At 45.2% G+C, this 12,826-nt stretch overlaps 1 protein-coding gene across 1 annotated transcript; it reads left to right on the top strand.

Moving 5' to 3' along the window:
* Positions 1–11,290: 11,290 nt before the first annotated feature.
* Positions 11,291–12,367, top strand: LOC136664477 (uncharacterized). The gene is made up of 2 exons (XM_066641658.1): positions 11,291–11,552; positions 11,664–12,367. Exons 1-2 carry the CDS (start codon positions 11,291–11,293, stop codon positions 12,365–12,367), a joined length of 966 nt encoding a protein of 321 aa, XP_066497755.1.
* The last annotated feature ends 459 nt before the right edge of the window (positions 12,368–12,826 follow it).

The following is a 12,826-nucleotide window of genomic DNA, read 5'->3' as shown; positions in this document are numbered from 1 at the left end:
GTTTATAATACAGCATATTTATATTTATGTTGCCCTCTAGAAAAATGAGTCCAATACCACCTTTCACCCATTGCATTGACTAACAGTAAGACTGAGCAACAGTAACCCGTTAATGTCTGTATCTTGAAATGGACATATATTATCCATATGTTGACCAAAGAAAAAGGAGGTTTTATTACTTACTATATATCTGTTACAAAGTCCAGCATCTCTCCAAAAAAAGCTTTAGTGTTAAATCCCCTCCTTTCCAAATGACTATAACATAATCTGTTCATGAAGAGCTTTACAGAATTATAATGTTCACATCTTAGATTTCATGTATAAACTGATGAAAACAGTGCCTGGATTTCTCCACAAATACCGCTTAGAATTAACACCAAAAAGTTCAATCTTCATCTCATAAGACCAGAGAATCTTATTTCTCATAGTCTGGGAGTCCTTCATGTGTTTTTTGGCAAACTCTATGCGGGCTTTCATATGTCTTGCACTGAGGAGAGGCTTTCATTGGGCCACTCTGCCATAAAGCCCCGACTGGTGGAAAGCTGCAGTGTTAGTTAACTTTGTGGAACATTCTTCCATCTCCCTACTGCATCTCTTGAGCTCAGCCACAGTGATCTTTGGGTTCTTCTTTACCTCACTCACCAAGGCTCTTCTCTCACGATTGTCCAGTTTGGACGACCAGGTCTAGGAAGAGTTCTGGTCGCCCAAACTTCCTCCATTTAAGGATTATGGAGGTCACTGTGCCCTTAAGAACCTTGAGTGTTGCAGAAATTCTTTTGTAACCTTGGCCAGATCTGTGCCTTGCCCCAATTCTGTCTCTGCGCTGCTTGGGCAGTTCCTTTGACCTTATGATTCTCATTTGCTCTAACATGCACTGTGAGCTGTGAGGTCTTATATAGACAGGTGTGTGCCTTTCCTAATCAAGTCCAGTCAGTTTAATTAAACACAGTTGGACTCCAATGAAGGAGTAGAACCATCTCAAGGAGGATCAGAAGAATAGACAGCATGTGGGTTAAATATGAGTGTCACAGCAAAGGGTCTGAATACTTATGATCATGTGAAATTTCAGCTTTTCTTTTTTAATACATTTGCAAAAATTTCTACATTTTTGTTTTTTCTTTCTGTCAAGATGGGGTGGTGAATGTACATTAATGAGAAATAAAATTAACTGTTTTGATTTTAGCAAATGGCTGCAATGAAACAAAGAATGAAAAATGTAAAGGGGTCTGAATACTTTCCGTACCCACTGTATACACGTTTGACGGTAGTGTTTTGAATTTGTCATATCAGTGTGTATTTGATGCTCTGCAAGAAGTAAGTATATAACAGCTGTGTGTTTTACAGCTTTTCTTGATTGTTTACACACAAAATGGTCTTTTGTTTTCAGATGACACACAAACCATCGTATGGATAGACATTTATAAAAACCTGTTGAACAATGCTGTGCTCAATGTAAAACACAATTATGAATGGAAAACATTTCTTCTCCTAATGACTGGCTTTTTTGTTAATTGTTACACTTATTACAGACAGTACATACATAAATGTGTTGTAAAATATTTTAGAATATTGTTTTTATACTCAGAACACACAAATACACAGTATTTGTGTACATAACACAAAGTTGCACATACAAAACAACAGAACAATTAACTATACAGTAAAAAAAAAAAAAACTGCTGCATCCTCTCCTCTGTTTTGGTCTGGCCACAGCACCTCATTCACATCACAAGCAATGTTTGGCCAAACAGCAGGGGAAATATCACCTAACATGGCGAATCCAGCCATGAAAAGCATCAAATCTTCACATGTGTCTTCCATAGCTCGGAGAAGGGGTATACACGACTTCACAAATACACTGTGAACAGACGATGTTCCTGTCCACCTTGTGTTGGTAATCTTTCAGTTCTGCAATACAAATAGCAAAATACTGTAGAGAAATACAATGTAATACTTGAAACATACTTTATTTGTACAGTCCTATAGAACAGTCCACAGGCGATACTGTACTACTGTATGCATTGGGTACTGAACTGATATGCAGTACTGCAGTTTTCTAGTGAGACTAGATTTCTTACCTATTCTCATCTTGGAAAGTCCGGTAGATGGATGCAATAGTGTACCTGCTCAAATTTGGCTGTATTCATTGCCCAGCCTCCCTCATTGTTAGCCCAAATCCATTTGAGGAGAGAGAACATGGGTTTGAGCGCTGTGTTTCATTTTGCCAGAGATTTGTGTCTTTTTGACAAAGTAATAAACTCTTTTGAGTTTGTGTTTAGAGTTTTGATCAATGGAGCCAAGTTTCTGTACAGCAAATTCACCAGTGTTAAATCAACACTTTTAATGTTAAATTTACACTGTTAGTGTAATAACTTAACACTCTCAGTGTTAACACTAATAGTGTTGATTTAACACTGGAGAATTAACTGCGTGGAAGTGTGAATAAACGTTTGGGAAAAACTAATAGTAAGAAACCTACTCTCACTAGAAAACTGCAGTACTGCATATCAATTCAGTACTCAATGCATACAGTATTACACTATCGCCTGTGGACTGTTCTGTAGGACTGTACAAATAAAGTATGTTTCAAGTATTTGGGAAATGAATCCCTACTTTGTATTTCTACACAGTATTTACATTATTTTACTATTTGTATTACAGAACTGAAAGATTACCAACACAAGGTGGATGAGAACGCCTTCTGTCTCCTGAACAGGAAACTGAAATCAAACATGGTCCTAGAAAATAACGCCATAACATTACAGTCAATACAAAGTAAAATAATAGAAAACAATGAGATATTTCAAAATATTATAGGGTCGTGTCTTGTGCAGAAATAACCTGAGGATGAAGCAAGTCTACAAGGTGCCATTTGAACGCAATTCAGGAAGTGTCAAAGAATAGCAATATAACTATGTGCAAGTAAGTCCTATACAATCCCACAACTGATGCATAGTCTCAACACTGTATGAATGATACATATTTCAGTATTGCCGTCATAATTTAATCACAATAGTGACCACTTCATGTCTATGTCTGATATTGTCATGTGTGTTTCAGAGAGCCCATGAGCTAGAGATGGCTGCAGAAGAACACCAATTCCTCTTCACTGATGAGGCTGGATTCAAACTAACAAAAAGACGAAGGAGGGGAACGAATTTCATCGACCATTGTGCCATTGTTGAAGTCCCTGGCCAGCGCAGAGGGAACATCACAATGTCATCCATCACCATGCCTTGGCCCCTAACAACAATCCTGGACACCCTACACAACACTCTCATTCCACCAGATCAGACAGGAGGCCCAGAGCAGCTCAGGTATATTGTCATTTGGCACAATGTAAGTTTCCTCTGGTTTGTGACTGGTTTACTGCCCACCCACGCTTTTCCCCAGACCCGACCCAGACCCGGATAACCGGTGGAAAATGGATGGATGGATGGAAGAAGTAGATGTGATGGATGATGTTTTTTTATCTGAGCAGCTATTTCAATCTACTGAAACTCCGGAAATGGAGGATGGAGACGAACAATTGCTCCCTCTGAACACGAAACGCCTATTTGTTTTTTTTATCTGCCACTGATGCAACAAACAGTTTAGTGAGTCAGAAAACATACTGTACAGACCTGGCTCATCATTTGACAGATTTGTGTGCTAGTGGGCACCGTGAACAATGATGGGGAAGTACGAAACGCCCAGAGTGAACAAGGCCAATGACTTTTCTAAGATTCCATTTCCTCAGATGACTAAGGCTTCACCTGGAATTGAACGTGTGATTTCCTAGAAATAGGGCCAACACTTAGACAGCAGTGCCACTTGCATGCCCTTTAATTTTATGAGCCCTGACATAAAATTAATAATTTATTTTTTATAATTATTGTAATTATTATTACTACTACTTCCAGAGTGTGGCACTGTTGCTTTGCAGGTAGTGTTGCTACCACACAGCTCCATGGTCCTTGTTTTGATCCTCACCTCTAATCACTGTGTGTGTGGGTTATATTGTGCACTATAAAAGGAACACAAAGCACTGCAAGTTGTAGTATACAATTTATGTAGACTACTAGGCCCAAAATATTCCATTATTCCTACTTATTTATGCAACAGTAAATACAAGCCCTTGGATTTTTATAAAGTTATAGTGTTTGATGTACTTTTGAATGGATTGTGTCTGGATTTTCAAGACAGCATGAAAAATAAAAAAAGAAATATTTTTAAAATTATTATGACATACATGAAATTTAACTAAGACAGAGAACATTGTGAACACTGTCACATGACACACTAATAACTCATACAATATATATGGCAGGGAAAACAGAACTAAACAAACTGGGAAAAAAATTATGAAACAGTCATGTAAAAATGCCATCTGATTCCTAAATTCGTTTGGCATTTATCAAAGAAATCACACAAGAAATACATTTCTTTGTTACATTTCTATATTTTTAAATACATTTAAAAATATAGCCGCAAGCGACAATTCCCGGGGTCCAAGCTGGTATTCGCTGGTAGGAGAACAATGTGCTAGCATATGAGCTGTCCTGAGATAGTAGGGGCTTTTGGGGAAGTTTGTGTAGTGTTTGTAAGGTGTTCTATGCATATGAGCTGTCCTGAGATAGTAGGGGCTTTTGGGGAAGTTTGTGTAGTGTTTGTAAGGTGTTCTATGCATATGAGCTGTCCTGAGATAGTAGGGGCTTTTGGGGAAGTTTGTGTAGTGTTTTTAACGAGTTCTATGCATATGAGCTGTCCTGAGATAGTAGGGGCTTTTGGGGAAGTTTGTGTAGTGTTTGTAACGTGTTCTATGCATATAAGCTGTCCTGAGATAATAGGGGCTTTTGGGGAAGTTTGTGTAGTGTTTGTAACGTGTTCTATGCATATGAGCTGTCCTGAGATAGTAGGGGCTTTTGGGGAAGTTTGTGTAGTGTTTGTAACGTGTTCTATGCATATGAGCTGTCCTGAGATAGTAGGGGCTTTTGGGGAAGTTTGTGTAGTGTTTGTAAGGTGTTCTATGCATATGAGCTGTCCTGAGATAGTAGGGGCTTTTGGGGAAGTTTGTGTAGTGTTTGTAAGGTGTTCTATGCATAAGAGCTGTCCTGAGATAATAGGGGCTTTTGGGGAAGTTTGTGTAGTGTTTATAAGGTGTTCCATGCTGTTCTGGCATCTCTTTGGAGGTGTAGCATGAGATGGAGGAGTAGTGGATGACAGAGAAAGCATAGAGCACAGAAGTCACTCTGGAGTTGCACTCTGGTTTCTCACCCTAATGTTCAGGACCCCCAAACTGCAGATATGATGTGGAGTAGCTTGTACTCGAGTCAGTCATCAGTTGACAGAAGACACTCTCTGCTGGCAGTGTTTGGTTGTGGACTATTCTCTGTCCAGCAGTGTTGCTGAGGGATTTAAAATGCCAACACCTGAGTCATACCTGCTGTATGGAGGTATGGGTGTCCAGACCACTGAAGAGCAGGGTGAAAGCGAGCAGTCTTTGCAGAGCAGGAGCGTAGCATATGACAGTTCCCGATACAGGAGCCACACTTGAATATAGAATTTGTAGTGCTTTAAAATGTGATCCTTGGTGCTCTGGATTGTAAGACGAAGGGGTAGTAGATGAGTGGGTGAATTTCTGGTCTGCAGGCAGGTGAACATGGGGCTTGGGTTACAGAGACAGCACAGAGCACAGAACTGACTCTGGAATTTCACCTTGGATTCTGACCCAATGTTCAGGACATCCACAAAATATATTTAATGTGGGTGGTGGACAATTCTAAGCACTGCAGTGACACTGACATTGTGGTGATAGGTCAGTGTGTGTAGTGCTCTTATGAGTGGATAAGACACAGCAGTGCTGCTAGAGATTTTAACACCTGTGTCAACACTGAGATGCATATATTTTATTGGTCAAACTTATAAATTTAGACACAGTTGCTCATACATTCTCAGCATTGTATTTTGACATTGTGATGCTACGTCAGTGTTTATTGTGCTCTCATGAGTGGATCAGACAGAACAGTGCTGCTGGATAATTTTAAAACCTGTTTCCACTCACTGCCTACACAGTTACACACACATACTCTGTTGGTCCACATTATAGATAAAAAAGGCAGAGACAGTAGGTCATACATTTGCAGCATATCTGCTTTGTAGGTGTCCTGACCATTGAAGAACATGTGAAAGGGAGCAATGAAAGTATGCAGAGCAAGAGGTGCACCCCTGCTTTACTTTCTGTAAAGTGCTCCTTCGGCCAGTGGAGCTGAAAACTTGGACACTAAAACAAAAATAAGGAACCAGTCATGATGTTATTGTTGATTTGTTTAGATATGCTTTCAATTGTCTCTGTCCTCTGGCCCTCTCTGACTGGCAGGGGGGAGAGGAGGGGGAGAGGTGACAGTTTGTGTGTGAGAAGGAGAGGGAGGGGCTGAGGGTATAGTGAGTCTGCAGGTGTGGGTATAAATGAGATATAACGGACATATATTTGATCAAGAACTAGTCCTTGGATCAAAACCCAATATAGACGTATGTGGTATCATGAGAATCGTAAGAACCTGAACTTTAGTAATTATCAAAAAAATGTGGAACTTTCATTACTGTGCGATTGCAGCCTCTGCTTAAATAGAGATGTGCAGCTTGCTGTTGAAACATCACATAAAAACAGCTGTAACTCAAAAATGCTTTAGGCATATGTTATGAAAATGCACAAGGTCCTTTTCCATGATGTTCAGAATATATCTATCTCATTGTGCTGGTACTGCATCTCTAGGTGGCGGTGTAATGAATTAATAACCTGTGCAACCAGTTGCTGTCTAATTGTAGCGCCCCCTTTCTGTGCAATGTGGTCACATTTGGCACACTACTTCAGAGTAATGACGTGCATATGTGTACCAAGTTGTGTTTGATTTGGGTGAAGTTTGTTGTAGTTATAGCTCAAAGAGTGCATCGAGGCCCACCCATGAATATTTGTTAAATAACTGCCACAACAGCATGTCAAAAGTTCTAGATTTTTTTGATAATTATTTACCTACAGTCTATACAGATTTCAAAAATACCAGTTGTTTATTGATAAGACAAATTTCCAGGGAGGAGTGCGAAAAGCTCCATTTTCACATACCTGACTATTGTGGATAAACTATGCATTTTTTGACAATAGTTGTAATTGCAAAGTTGTATGGCAATTTGCAGAGTATGAAATAAAGCAAACTGCTTGTCAATATGTTTATATTTCGCTGAGATATTCCATATTTGCATGTTGAAAAATTGAATTGCGCCCCCTAGTGGCTATTGTTATGAAACTTTTTATGTGCTCAGGAAGTGGGGCCATGGACATACCATGCAAGTGTCATGATGATAGGACCTTGTTAAGGTCATGAAACAGCTGCTGAAATTTGATTGGCCGATGGTGGACACGTTTTTTCGAATATGACATCATCGTCATATAATCTGAGTCGGCTCATCACACACTACATGCATACCAAGCGGCATGTCAATGGGACAATCCTGTGAAGCGTAACAATTTTTTTGCTGTTATAGCGCCCCCTAGGCTTGCAGTTGCACAACCAAGTACTTATGGCTTCCAGCCCTTATAGGGATCAAGCATGTGAAGTATCGTAACATTCGGAGAAAGCGTTTGTGAATTATAGCTGTATTTGTCTGATTTTTGGAGTCTGGAAGCCGAGCAGAGATGAAATTCCAACCTTTTTTGGATAATTATTAAAGTTCAGGTTCTTAGGATTCTGATACCACATATGTCCATATTGGGTACATTTCCAGAGACTAGTTCGCGCTCAAAAATATGTGCGATTTTGCATATTATGCAAATTAGCTCAAAATCTAAGTAGGCGGAGCTTATGGGTTCTTGAGGCTTTTTTGTAGGGTCTGACCTGAGGAATCAGGGAAAAAAAGAATTTCGTCTCTACGCCACACGGGGTAGGAGATATAGGGCCACCATCAGGCTGATCAAGCTGATTTTTTGCGCCTGAGTAGCGGGAGGGTTTACCACCAGTTGACCAAACGACAAGTCTGTAGGACCTACGGTTTGGGCTGCCCATCGCGTTTCATTGGAGAAAAAGAAGAAGGAAAAAAAAAAAAAAATGCGGAAAAAACGGAACAAAAACAATAGGGCTCCAGCACTTGCAGTGCTTGGACCCCTAATGATAGTGGCATCAATCTGGGGCCACAACTACATCTAGTGTACATTTTGTACTGGAATAAACACAGAATTTAGAGGGGCAGGGCTGCACTCAGTCATACTGTGCCTCTATTAAAAAGCCTGATACTAAATAGTTTAACTGTTTTCACATTAAAATGGACATTACTCTTGCTAAGGACCAGAAATGAAGAAGTAATGAACACGCTATTATTATTATATTTATTCCTGATAATGTGAACTTCTTTGAAAAAGAGACTGTTTAACTCTTCTCAATTTTGCACCATTTGACACACATGGCGAGCACAAAAAAATTGAGAGAACTGTGTTCTGCCCTTCCCAATATGATGTCTCATGAGAAGTTATGTTACATACATTTCACATTATTTTCTGTAGGCAAGGAAATGTTTGCTTAGTGGTGTATTATGTATTTTTGGGAGCTTTATAAGATTATAATTGCCTCTAACCAAAATCTTTCACTCTGTGTAATATTCATCAGTGGGGACAGGCACTGTTGGCTGGATATTTTTCATTAGTGGACTATTTTCACTGAGGGGTTTAAAAACTGTAGTCGCCCTGCTGTGCCTGATCCACCAGTACAAGCACAATACACATTTATGTCCACCACCCAAATCTTACCTGCACTCTGGGGGTACTGATCATTGAAGAACAGGGTGAAAGGAAGCTAAAAAAGGATGCAGAGGAACAGATGGAATACATAATTATTATGGAATACTATGGAATTATTATTCCATAATATTATGGAATTAGTATTGGAATACAATATAATAATATTAAGATGCAGAGGAACAGATGGAATACAGTCTGTAATTGTAAAACTACAAATTTGTTCTCTGAATTTAACCCAATCCGTGCAGTGAAACACACATTTACACACACACACCAGTGAACACTAGGGGGTAGTGAGCATACATGCCCAGAGCAGGGGGTTAGATGCCTTGCTCATGTCACGTATCACAGGGCGGACTGACGGAGGCGGATGCACTTGCTAAAACACTTACTTTTATTTACAACACAAAGAAACCACACGACTTGAACAGGACACAAAACGACATGACTTGGAAAGATCACGACACGACACGACTTGGACTTGGAATAAAGAAAAACAACATGACATGACTTAGGGAGTGAAACGAGAGTGAGAAGGACACAAAACGACCTGACTTGGAAAAAGGGAGAAACAACACGCCTGGGAAAGAGCAAAACAATGGTGAACATAGCAAAACAATACAATACAATACAAATGACCGATCACAGGAAGTGACAAAAGGGGACTTAAATACTAAACACAGATGAGACGCACCTGAGACAGATAATAAGAGGGCAGGGTAACAAATGAGACACAGACGAGGAGGCGAAACAAAGGGAGGAGACGTGGACAACAACAAACAGACAGAGCCATGTGCTGAGCGAGCACATGGCGGGAAAAACAAACAAGATTGGGCCAGGATGTGACAGACGCCCCCTCCAAGACGCGCAACTCCCTGGGCGTGAAGAGCTAGACTCCCCAGGAGCTGGCTCAGGAAGGGCCAGGACAAACAAAACAAAACGAAACCACAAGATTTAGGACAAGACAGGAAATGGAGCTGGGGACAAGAGACTCGACTTAAACGTACACTGGACAGGACTAGAAAAAAGAGACGGGAATAGTGAGAAGACAGAGGACAGATTCGGAGACAGGGCAGGAGCAGGCACACGTGACTGGACAGGGTGCTGGACATTTGACGGAACACTAGACGGAAATGGAGACAGGACAGAGGAATCGTTATCAGGAACTGGGAATGGATAGGAGACTGGACTTGAGACCGGACAGAAGGTTTAATGGGAACTGGACAGGACTAACAGGGGACTGGACAGAACTTGGCTGGAGAACAGGGACCAGGACGTTTACAGGGACAGACACGAACACAGTGTCAGGGACAGGAACAAAGACAAATACAGACACAGGGACGAGGACAGAGGCAGGAACCAGGACAGGAACAGACAGGGGAATCAAAATAACTGGGGCATGCCCAGGACTGGCAAAAGTCTGTGGAGATGTCTGAGGAACCAGCTTGGGCACAGTTCTGGGGATTGGCCCCAAAGTCCTTGGGGCCGACCTACGGACACGACCAGGAGCTGCCGGAGCCACCGTCACGGGTGCAGAGGCGGCCGGGGCCACAGTCACAGGTGCAGAATTAGCACCTTCACTGGGACAGGAACTGCTGAGGAAGCCGCCTTCTCGGAGACAGGAGTGGCTGGTACCGCATTCACGGAGACAGGAGCGGCGGGTGCTGCCTTCACTGAGACAGGAGCGGCGGGTGCCACCTTCACGGAGACAGGAGCAATGGGTGCCGCATTCACGGAGACAGGAGCGGTCGTGGAAACCACCTTCCCGGGGACAGGAGCGGCTGGTGCCGCGTTCTCGGAAACAGGAGCGGTCATGGAAACTGCCTTCCCGGAGACAGGAGCGGCTGGTGCCGCGTTCACGGAGACAAGAGCGGCAGGTGCCGCGTTAATGGAGACAGGAGCGGCTGGTGCTGTGTTCACGGAGACAGGAGCGGTCGTGGAAACCGCCTTCCCGGACACAGGAGCGGCTGGTGCCGCGTTCATGGAGACGGGAGCAGCTGGTGCCGTGTTCTCGGAAACAGGAGCGGTCGTGGAAATCGCCTTCCCGGAGACAGGAGCGGCTGAGGAAGCCTCCTTCTCGGAGACAGGAGCGGCTGATGAAGCCGCCTTCACGGAGACAGGAGCGGCTGGTGAAGCCGCCTTCACGGAGACAGGAGCGGCTGGTGAAGCCGCCTTCACGCAGACAGGCGCGGCTGATGAAGCTGCCTTCACTGGGACAGGAGCAGCTGAGGAAGCCACCTTTTCAGGAGCACGAGCGGCCAGGGTGGTCGCCTTCTTGGAGACAGGGGCGGTCGTGGAAGCCGCCTCCACTGGGACCGAAGCGGCTGGAGGCGCTGCTTTCACGGGGACAGGAGCGGCTGGAGGCGCCGCTTTCACGGTGACAGGAGCGGCCGTGGAAGGTGCTTTCTCGGAGACATGAGCGGCGGGGTTCGCGGCCATCTCAGGAACCAGAGCGGCACCGAGGCAGGGGCTCGTGCTGCTCGCTGAGCACGAGCTGTAGTTTTAGTGGGTTTAGGGGGACTGATGGGCGCACTCTTGAGGGACTTCTTTGACCGTAGTTCTCCCGGAGATCCCCCTGTTAGCTTGGGCACAGTTCTGGGGATTGGCCCCAAAGTCCTTGGGGCCGACCTACGGACACGACCAGGAGCCACCGGAGCCACCGTCATGGGTGCAGAGGCGGCCGGGGCCACAGTCACAGGTGCAGAATTAGGAGCGGCTGAGGAAGCCGCCTTCACTGGGACAGGAACTGCTGAGGAAGCCGCCTTCTCGGAGACAGGAGTGGCTGGTACCGCATTCACGGAGACAGGAGCGGCGGGTGCTGTCTTCACAGAGACAGGAGCGGCAAATGCCGCCTTCACGGAGACAGGAGCGGTGGGTGCCGCCTTCACGGAGACAGGAGCGGCGGGTGCCACCTTCACGGAGACAGGAGCAATGGGTGCCGCATTCACGGAGACAGGAGCGGTCGTGGAAACCACCTTCCCGGGGACAGGAGCGGCTGGTGCCGCGTTCTCGGAAACAGGAGCGGTCATGGAAACTGCCTTCCCGGAGACAGGAGCGGCTGGTGCCGTGTTCACGGAGACAAGAGCGGCAGGTGCCGCGTTAATGGAGACAGGAGCGGCTGGTGCTGTGTTCACGGAGACAGGAGCGGTCGTGGAAACCGCCTTCCCGGACACAGGAGCGGCTGGTGCCGCGTTCATGGAGACGGGAGCAGCTGGTGCCGTGTTCTCGGAAACAGGAGCGGTCGTGGAAATCGCCTTCCCGGAGACAGGAGCGGCTGAGGAAGCCTCCTTCTCGGAGACAGGAGCGGCTGATGAAGCCGCCTTCACGGAGACAGGAGCGGCTGGTGAAGCCGCCTTCACGCAGACAGGAGCGGCTGATGAAGCTGCCTTCACTGGGACAGGAGCAGCTGAGGAAGCCACCTTTTCAGGAGCACGAGCGGCCAGGGTGGTCGCCTTCTTGGAGACAGGGGCGGTCGTGGAAGCCGCCTTCACTGGGACCGAAGCGGCTGGAGGCGCTGCTTTCACGGGGACAGGAGCGGCTGGAGGCGCCGCTTTCACGGTGACAGGAGCGGCCGTGGAAGGTGCTTTCTCGGAGACATGAGCGGCGGGGTTCGCGGCCATCTCAGGAACCAGAGCGGAGACGTCCACCGAGGCAGGGGCTCGTGCTGCTCGCTGAGCACGAGCTGTAGTTTTAGTGGGTTTAGGGGGACTGATGGGCGCACTCTTGAGGGACTTCTTTGACCGTAGTTCTCCCGGAGATCCCCCTGCTAGCCTCACCTCCCATGTCCAGTGATTTGAGGCTAACTGCTCCTACCCTCAACTCCTCCCCAAAAATCTCCCCAGACCTGAGGGGGTAATCCTCAGAAGCAGGGGTACCTGCAGAGACGTCCTCGGGAGCAGGGGTTCCTGCAGAGACGTCCTCGGGAGCAGGGGTTCCTGCAGAGACGTCCTCGGGAGCAGGGGCTCCTGCAGAAACGTCCTCGGGAGCAGTTTGTGAGAATCTCTCATCTAAGAGTTGTAAAAATGTCTCAACAGTCAGTTCAAGGGCCTTTTCTTTAAT

This window comes from Hoplias malabaricus, chromosome 13 (assembly GCF_029633855.1).
Source record: "Hoplias malabaricus isolate fHopMal1 chromosome 13, fHopMal1.hap1, whole genome shotgun sequence".
Taxonomy (NCBI): Eukaryota; Metazoa; Chordata; class Actinopteri; order Characiformes; family Erythrinidae; genus Hoplias; species Hoplias malabaricus.
Note: the sequence above shows the minus strand (reverse complement) of the source record. Positions and strands in the feature narration are given on the sequence as shown.